The sequence below is a fragment of the Oppia nitens genome, unplaced genomic scaffold (assembly GCF_028296485.1).
Source record: "Oppia nitens isolate AA-2021 unplaced genomic scaffold, nextdenovo-longstitch-racon4-pilon3 scaffold5_pilon_pilon_pilon, whole genome shotgun sequence".
In the NCBI taxonomy this organism is placed as follows: domain Eukaryota; kingdom Metazoa; phylum Arthropoda; class Arachnida; order Sarcoptiformes; family Oppiidae; genus Oppia; species Oppia nitens.
The window spans coordinates 6,955,213-6,965,230 of NW_026533243.1; the positions used below are offsets into that span (position 1 = coordinate 6,955,213).

Below are 10,018 nucleotides of genomic sequence, written 5' to 3' on the forward strand. Positions count from 1 at the left end.
CTACCAATGAATATACATTATCATTGGATATCATTTGTAATGCATTGACTTATTTGATGCACTTTAATTTAATTAAAAAATTATTAGTGTAATTTCTATTATATATATATATAATGTAAATTAATTGTATTATAAGTTTGCAATAATAACCAAAATGAATGTCGGCGTGAAAGTTAAATTGATAAATGAATAATGAATTTAGTTATGAAAGAGATTTTTTTGTGAACTCTTCTGTGATGTCACTAAACAAACGGTTTGCCATCAGATTTAAAAATCAATGCAAATGTATTTTATTAGACGATTATTTCGTCTTATTATTTGCTCAATCAATGTAATTATAATTTTATTAAAATATAATTAAATAATGATTTTTTTTAATATCCACATAAAATAATAGTCCATTTTGTAAATTGTCTAAAAATGTTTCTTAATTAATGTCAGTTCAGTGTCTGTTATGTTTGCATTGTTTAAATCAGACATACGATACTAACTGACGGGTGATTTTATATATAAATTGTTTTGTCTCACAATTTTTTGATTGTCATCGAGAAATAAATTCTTATAATTAAATGCATTCCATATGCAAACAAACAATTCTCATATTTTATGACTAATTATTGTTTTAACAAAATTATTATTATTTCTACAATTGTACTGTATATTGATATTATTATTATAAATGAAAATTTTCAAACATTTTTTCCTTAAATTATACTGTAAACCATACATAATCACACCAAATATGTAATTTTTACTGACAAAAAAAATTACTGTTCATAATTGTTTGCAATTAATTAAACAAATTGTTAATCCTTATACAACTCAATTATTATTGAAAGTAATATAAGAATAGTCAATAAAGTTATTGAATTTTAAAAATGATTGATTTTTTTCATTTACCAATGGTATCATTTGGTAGGTGTATTAAAATATCACTTTTTGAAGATATTGTCGATAATGTCTGTAATTTCTTTCTTATGCAATTCGCCGATACCGACGGCTGGCGCGCAAAGTGATGGTCGACCCACATATCGGAGCTATAGTTGAGTTTTAAAAAGATAATTTATATAAGCATTTGTTTTTTTAAAAAATAATTTGTGTCGAAAAATAAATAAAAATTGAATTCAGATTCTTGACATACTTTACAATTGAGAATATCGTCAAAGCGTGGCCTCACATAACTCCAGGCGCCCATATTCTGGTGTTCCTCTTGACTCCAAATGAAATCTTTGAAAACAAATAAAAAGTTTGATTGATTATAATTTTTATATTTTCACCATTCATTCAATCTATTTATTTAAAAAGTGTTTTTTAAAGTATCAATTTTGACAACATATTATTTGTTTAATATTATAACTAATATGATATTAATATATAAAGTTTATTTATATTTACTAACCTTTAGCTGATTTATAAGCCAAAAGCTGAGCCAACACTTCATTAGCCGGAAAGGGACACAACTCTTCCAAACGAACCAAAGCTATGTGTTTGGCATTTCTATCCTCTCTTTCCTTACTTAGGGTATAATAATGCTTTCCCGAACAAAATACAACAGTTTTGATATCTGATTGATTTGTCACAATTGGATCACTTAATACTGGTCTGAAAAACGTCGAATCAATGAATTCATTAATGGTTGAAACACAGGAAGGATGACGAAGAAGTATTTTCGGTGTAATTACAATCAGAGGCTTTCGATAGTTGCGTATCAATTGGCGCCGAAGTACATGAAAGTATTGGGCCGGTGTTGTCGGGTTGACAATAGACCAGTTAATGTGATCTGAATCTACTGAGCTTTCTTTGGAATCACTCATTTGAAGGAAGCGCTCGATTCTTGCAGACGAATGCTCCGGACCTTTGAGAGCATTAAATTTATGACAACTCTTAATAGTATTAATAATAGTATAAATAATTTATGATAATTAATGACACAATACCTGCACCATCCATACCATGCGGTAATAGTAGTGTCAAAGCTGTGGATAGACCCCATTTTGCTTCTCCGGATGAAATAAATGTATCAAAAATAATTTGTGCCCCATTGAAGAAGTCACCAAACTGTGCCTCCCATACAACCAAATTGTTTGGATTGTCGATACTATGACCCCATTCATATGCCTTATAAATTATTAAACTTATAATTATAAATTAGGAATCAATTAGTTAGTCAATTACCAGAACTGCTTCTTCGCTAAGAATTGAATTGCAGACTTCAATAAATCCTTTTTGGTTATCATTTAAATGATTTAATGGTATATATGTGTCACCACTTTTCTGGTCGACTAGCATTACATGTCTTTGACTAAAAGTGCCTGAATTTAATATAAAAATTAATTAATGATTAGTTTTAACAATTTTTTACAATCACCTCTTCCGACGTCTTGACCCGAAAGTCTGACATTAAATCCCTGATACAGTAGTGACCCGAAGGCAAGTGCCTCAGCCGTCGCCCAATCAATTTTAACGCCTTCTTTGATTCGGTTGATTCTATCGTTTAGTACTTTATTTAAGTTTTGATGTAAATTAAACTCTTTGGGTGTTTCAATAGATTTGCCACAAATATAATACAAAATTTCTGGCAAAACACTTGTATCCCATCGAGTAATGGTCTTATCCGAGGCCATAGTTATACCATTCCAGACACCATTAAAATTAGTATTCTTTACTTTGTATGAATCAATTTCTTGGAAATTTTTATTGAGAAAACCGGTGTATTCATCAACAATGGCTTTTTGTTCTTCTTTAGTGAGAACTTGATTTGAGTATTTCTGAGGTATAGTCATATCAAGTGAATGTATTTTAGAGTACATAATAGGATTAGTAAAAGTCGGATCATCCAATTCATTGTGACCCCACTGTCGATAACAAACTAAATCAATTGCAATATCTTTTCTAAATTTGTGTCTGTATTCCAATGCAAACTGTGCCGCTTTTACCACACTTTCCGGATCGCCTCCATTGACATGAATACATGGACTGTCAATGATTTTGAGAGCATCGCTACAGTAAACTGAAGACCGACCGTGATTTAGCTGACCCGGAGTTGTGTAACCAATTTGATTGTTTACTATTAAATGTATTGACCCATCAACAGAATAATGAGGAACGTTAGCCATTGCTAGTGTCTCCATAATAATTCCCTGTCCAGAGAAGGCTGCATCGCCGTGAACTTGAATTCCCAAAATGGGTAATATATCACCAGTTTGTCCATAAGGACCGACCTGTTTAGTCATTGCTTTACCTCTGGCTTTACCGCAAACAACAGGACTGATAGCTTCTAAATGTGATGGATTTGGCAGTAAAATAATGTGAACTTTATTGTTATCATCAATTCGTCTATCAATTGATGTAAACAAATGAGACAAGACATCACCGGTAATGCCATTCAATTCTTGTAAATTGAATTCTGATTTTCCTAACATTTTTTGAAATAACATAACCGGCGGATAATTTAAAGAATTTGTTAATAGATTTAGTCTTCCCCTGTGAGGCATTCCTATAACAATATCAGTCACCCCGTGATGACAGCTCTCATGAAAAATATGCTCAAAAAACGTTATCATAGTCTCTGCTCCCTCTCCTCCATATCTCTTAACGGATGAAAACTTTTTAGTGAGAAACTGATCAAAAAGTTCAGACTTGAGCAGATCCATTGCCAATCGTTTTTTGTCATCTAAACTAAAAATAGTGTCATTTCCTACAATATGTTCCCATTTGTTGGCAATCCATTGTCGTTCATTGGCATCATTCAAGTGCATGAACTCAATGCTTATGTTTCCAGAGTAGGTCTCCTTCAATAAAGACAACAAATCCTTCACTTTGCATGAATTGTTGCCAGAAATGTTGACAAACTCTCGCGGATCAATCAATTGATCGCTTGTCTCGTAGTGAGTCAACTCAATTGGAAGCACATCCCAGTTTCGGGACTCATTCAATGATAATGGATCTAAACGGCTCAATAGGTGACCTCCACATCGAAATGTGTCCACCAATTTATGGACATCTAAACTACTTTTATCATTAGATTTATTTTTTGACAATTTTTTTACATTGTTTGTCTGCATATGTTTCGGTTGATAGCCATAAACACCACTTATCGTATGATATTTATTCATACATTTCATTAAATAATTTTGTTTAATGAAAAGTTCACTAGTTTTTAGTTTACTTAAAATACTATACATTTGAGACATATTTTTACACTGTTAGGTAATTTTAGTTGAAAAAACAATTATTTAAATTGAAAAACTATATATAATTTATTTTTATTGTCGGAAACACTATTATATTTATAATTATGTTAAATAATATTTTATTAAAAAAATTATAAAAAATACTAAGATATTAGTTAAATACAAAATCAGCTGCCATTGAGTTCAAGGATACCTTGATTTGAGAGTTGCCTCAAAATTACTGATAACCAGAACTTTTAAAAAAATCTCTTTCAAACCTTACTATTGATAATAACATTATTATTACATTAATAAAAATATCAACAACTAATTTATTAGTTGTTGATTATGTACTGTAATCTGTAATATACTATAATTTACTAATATGATTGTTTTATACAGTGAATCTCAATCATTTATTTTATTTGATATAAATTATATGTATATATTTATATTTATTATTACATTTGCAATTTTACACATTGAATTTAATATATTGAATTCAAGGTAACATTAGTTGAAAACACGATTTGTTGCTATCTTTTTAGATATTTTAAATATTTTTGTCAACATTTTTAGGCTTCATTTAAATTTTAATTAAATTTTTATAAATGTTAAAATTTAAATATCAATTATTGCATTGAATCATATGAAATGCAATAATCAAAATTGTTTGTATAACCTCAAAGCCATAAATAATCTAAATTATATATTTATAACTTATTTTGTTTGCAATTCTCTATTTTTTTTATTGTTGATTAATTGTAATATTAAGCAGAAACCAGAAAGCAGAAATGTTTGTAAAATTTATTTAAATATTATTGCATATCAAGACAACCAAATGATTAAATCATATGCTTAATGAATATAATATTTTTGAAAATGTATTACTAATTAGCTCAATATTATAGTAAAATAATATAGAATTAAATATTGAAATATTGTATAATATATTGTATAACACTATAATAAAGTATAAGCAATTCATAATAATTAAATTTATAAAATGTTTTGAAATAATACTAGGATTTAATATTTAATTTATTAAATTTAATTGTCAATTTATTATAATTAAATTAAATTATTGTTTATAATTTGTTATCATATGACTTCAGTAAATAAATTATATAATTTATTATATTCAGTAAAATGTTAGATATTTTCCTCAATATTTTTCATCACAAACAAGTATTAGAAATTATTTTTATTTATTTGTATACTTAAGATAATTATTGAATATAATTATTGTCTGTAATTATTATAAAAACTTTTGATAATTGAAGTTTAAAAAAATCATTAATGATTTGCATTTATAAATACTGTATTTGCCTAATATTTATAATTGATTTTTCTTTCAAAATGTGTTAACAACTTAACGGTAATTCTAATTAATGTAATTTTAATATTTAAAAAAAGAATACATTAATGAATTACTTTACAAAATAGACAAAATGTAAAACATTATATTGAAAAAAATATTCAAAAATTTATCAATTAATTTAAATTAGGAAATCACTATATAATGATTTAATTAGACAATTACAATATGCAGTAATTCGTAAAAACATAATTTTGTTTTTATTTGTTTTTTTCAGACAAACCTTCAAAATATTTTAATATTATAATTTAAGGTCAGATAGAATATAAGATTATAATTAGTTGTATTTAATAATATAGATAAATAAAAATAGAAAATATGGTATAAACGACATTTCGTATTAATACAGTATAATAAATAATACTGTTTTGTTTATAWAGTATTATATTCAATACTGCATTATCTGTATATTCATAGTCTGTATATTCACAAAAACATTTTATGCATTATTTAAACATAAAAAAATAAGTTCATAACGTTATAATAAATATGACATTTTATATAAATGAATAAAATACTATATGAATTATAAATGAATTATAAAAGTACTTTAATTAATACTAATGTAATTTATTATATATCTTAACAATCAATATTATTATAATTAGTTACAATAAAAATTCATGAGCTAAAATATTCAAAAATATATATACTATTTTATTATCTCCTAAATTAGTATATCAATAATAATTATTATACTATTATTATGATATTTATCTAACTATACTTATAATTAATTATTATTATTTATATCAAATTATAAATAGATGTCAAAGAAAGCAAAGTTAAAGTCACGTCGAGACCTATCTGAGTGTCCCTACAATGCATTGCGACCCGTGTTTGGTGTACTGTCATTGCTATTGTTTTTGGTATCAATTAATGCCAGCTCTTATGTAATGTTTATATACTTTAACGCACCGGACTGTCATATATGCGAGTCCAATGTGACCGACAAATCATGTCATTTGTATTGCAATATAAAAATCGATGACTACTTATATTCAGATATACAAGAAAATAGGAAACAATTATTACTTTATTTAGCACTGGTTTTGACAATCCGTTGTATTGCATATATCAGTGCATTCATTGGTGTCTTTCTTTTCAATATCTATTTAATGACAACTTATGTCATCTTATATTTTGGTCTAATAATAGCCTTTCTGTTAGACATTGCGTTCATTGCTATTGAAGGTCAGACTTATTATTAATAATAATTATTAACAATAATACTAATACTGCATAAGTCAGTCAAAAATATAATTATATAATTAAATGAATGAATAATTTAATTAAATCAGAAATTTCTTATATATTTACAGGCAATTCATTGTCGGGTTTCGTGTTTGGCAGGACTACCGATACATTAATCGTTTATTCAGTGTTTTATAGCATTGAAATTATTGTTTATTTTATGGGTTTGGTCTTAAGCCACAAATATATGTTAATTAAGTGCAACGCTTGACATGACTTTTATATCATACGTATTACGTATAAACACATATAACTACAACATATGCAATACATTTAACACAACATATCATTTAATTTATATTTAATATATTCAGTACTTCATTAAATTATAGAATTTATTTTTGTTTTATTTTTTCTCATTTGTTAATATAAAATATAGTTTTGAAATAAAAAAGTTATGCTTTAATAAAAATAATTATTAAAAAATTATTTTTATTGTGTAATATTTTCAATTTCGTGATAATGTAAACAACAAAAATAATTTCATTTAACAAATGCTTTGCAAATATTGCAAAATAGCAAACATGACATTCAATTTAAATGGTTTATAATAATAATATAATAAATTAATAAAACCTATTCATCACTTAAAAACTTTCTCTTTTTGTTTGTATTCATATAAGGTCTGAATATCCATTCAGAGTCGATAGCATTTGCAATATCTATAGTTCCCAATTTAATTTCATACAATTTCATCTCAAATCTGGGACCAACTTCTGCCAACTCTACCTTTCCGTCTACTTTTTTGTAGGTGTGGTGTCTGAATGATATATAGTCGTCTTGATTGGCAAATGTTATGACTCGTTTCGAGTCCTCTTTAGGAACAGGATATAAATATTTCAATATATTCATTACTCTTTGGCCTAATCGGGACTTCAAGTTATGAAAAATCAGATGTGGATAGGCTTCAGACATTGTACCGATATTTGGTATATCGTGTCTCATAACTGTATTACATAATTGAAAATAAGCTGTCGGTCCATATGGCAAGTGACATATGACCAGACCGTCGGGTTCGCCGCGGGTTTCGTGAACTGTTATAAAGTCGGTGACATCATTGGCCCGACACGACTCAATTAGTTGTTTTAGTTCATAATTTCCACGATTTAGCCGTTGAGAGTTCGGGAAAATTAGTTTTAATTCCTAATTTAATGATAATTTTAAGACATTTTAATCACCAAAAAATAAATTGTGACAAACCTTTGCAAACATTTTAAGTCGCGATGACGGGTCTCGTGATGTAGTTATCACTATCTTTGGGTCCTCAACACCAGCCCATCGATACTCATCGTCCTCATGACTGGTCACCAATTCTGACGCCTCGTCGTCCCACTCGAGTACAGATTGTAACTGAAGAGCGCCTTTCTTCAACTCATTTGGGATCTCCTTATTTTCTGTCATCAAATATCAATCATAATTCAAATCATTAATCTTTAAAATAATATCCTATGAGCTAACCCACCATCGAGTGACCTCTTGAGCTGTTCCTTGCGTTCAGTGATCACACGTTTCTGTTCTTCCAATGCTTTTCGGTATAAATACTCTCTTCGTATGCGTTGTTGTCTTCGCAACTAATCATTCAATTCAGACATTAATTTATATTAATATTTTTAATTACAAATTCATAAACAATTAATTAAATATGAAATAATAAATGTTACCATTTTTATCGACAACAATCAAAAATATATAAATCAATTGACAATTAATGTCAATAACAAAATAATTTGTTAAAAATAAAAACAAATTGTTTTGTAATCGATATGTTTTACAACAAAAAATTCAATGAAAACACATTTCAATTCACATTCAATGATAGCATTGAAAACAAACTTTAATTAAATGTGTTTTATTTGAAATGCTTTTGTTGTGTTAACACTCAATGATATACCAAATTTGGACACAAATTGTTGTGTGATTTTAGATTTGTTTATTTGAAAACAATAATAATAATAACAATTATTGTGATTAAAATAAAACAAAACAAATAATAATTAAAATTAATTTAATATATTTTTAATGCAAAAAACAAATGCATTTAAATGTAATGCACAGCAAAACGTGGTTTTGATTTGAATGACAATCAATAACGTAATGCAATTGTTTTCATATATTTGTCTGCGGTTTCTATTTATTCAGTTATTGTATGAAATTTTCAATTAAATTTAGTTAACAAACAAATTAATTAAATACAAACATCAAAAATATTGTCAATTAATAGACAATACTATATAATAGGATAAAATTGAATCATATGTTTGGGTGACGTTATTGACACACAAATGTATATTAATATGCATTGAAATTCTGTTTCTTTGAGAAGTTATTTGACAAATAGTTTTCATTGAATTAAACGGTATTTTTGTCATACATTTGAATACAGAATCTGAAACAAGTATTTTTTGAGACAGTTTTGCCAAAACAGTACTAATATCTTACCCATTGGTCATACATTGAGAATATCACATATTAAGTCAGTATAAAATACATTTATATTAATATTGTCGATACAATTATTGTCATTAAAAAATTATAACTGTTTCAATACTTGCATAGTTCAATACTATGCAAACAAACTAAGCAAATAAAACTTTATTGCCAATCAATTTAATAATTTTTAAAAACAAAAATTACAATAATTTAGCATGCATAGTTAAAAAATTTTATTATATCGTATATTGCAATTTGAAAACAGCCTTATATTATGAGTCATTTATAGCCAATGTTTGCATTTAAAAAAATAATAGTAATTAATATGATTAGGTTATACAATGCAGTACAATACAATACAATACAATACTTTATATACAGTATATATTGTACAAACCTATACTAAATTTATTAGGACAGTATATAACACACCTTTGATACTAACAATAATTAGTTAACAATGACATTATTACAAATGTTTTTTAATATTATGGGCAATACTACAAAATATCATACAATATACGGTAATATAATATATTATACGTTCTACACGTATGACTAATTGATTTTTATCACATTGTTGTACATTATTACATAAAAAAGTTTTCAATAAAACACAAATATAGTTGTATAACTATAGACCTGAATATATCTATGTATATGAAGCACAATATAATGATGATAATAGACTATATATTGCAATAAATCTTTTATAAAATATTGGCACTGAACACATACACACAGACAGACACACACACACACACACACACACACACACACACAC

General features: G+C 26.7%; 3 protein-coding genes across 3 annotated transcripts; 1 reads left to right on the forward strand and 2 right to left on the reverse strand.

The window, feature by feature from the left end:
• Nucleotides 1–932: 932 nt before the first annotated feature.
• Nucleotides 933–4,064, reverse strand: LOC128961683 (2-oxoadipate dehydrogenase complex component E1-like). The gene is made up of 6 exons (XM_054307943.1): nt 2,369–4,064; nt 2,176–2,312; nt 1,938–2,118; nt 1,400–1,855; nt 1,142–1,227; nt 933–1,037 (listed from the first exon to the last, which is right to left on the reverse strand). Exons 1-6 carry the CDS (start codon nt 4,062–4,064, stop codon nt 933–935), a joined length of 2,661 nt encoding a protein of 886 aa, XP_054163918.1.
• Nucleotides 4,065–6,317: 2,253 nt separating this feature from the next.
• Nucleotides 6,318–7,115, forward strand: LOC128961684 (uncharacterized). Its single transcript, XM_054307944.1, has 2 exons — nt 6,318–6,744; nt 6,873–7,115. Exons 1-2 carry the CDS (start codon nt 6,318–6,320, stop codon nt 7,013–7,015), a joined length of 570 nt encoding a protein of 189 aa, XP_054163919.1. The 3' UTR covers nt 7,016–7,115.
• A 265-nt stretch (nt 7,116–7,380) lies between these two features.
• On the reverse strand, nt 7,381–8,710 carry LOC128960958 (U3 small nucleolar ribonucleoprotein protein IMP4-like). Its single transcript, XM_054307141.1, has 4 exons — nt 8,466–8,710; nt 8,267–8,375; nt 8,005–8,198; nt 7,381–7,947 (listed from the first exon to the last, which is right to left on the reverse strand). Exons 1-4 carry the CDS (start codon nt 8,466–8,468, stop codon nt 7,381–7,383), a joined length of 873 nt encoding a protein of 290 aa, XP_054163116.1. The 5' UTR covers nt 8,469–8,710.
• Between the last annotated feature and the right edge of the window lie 1,308 nt (nt 8,711–10,018).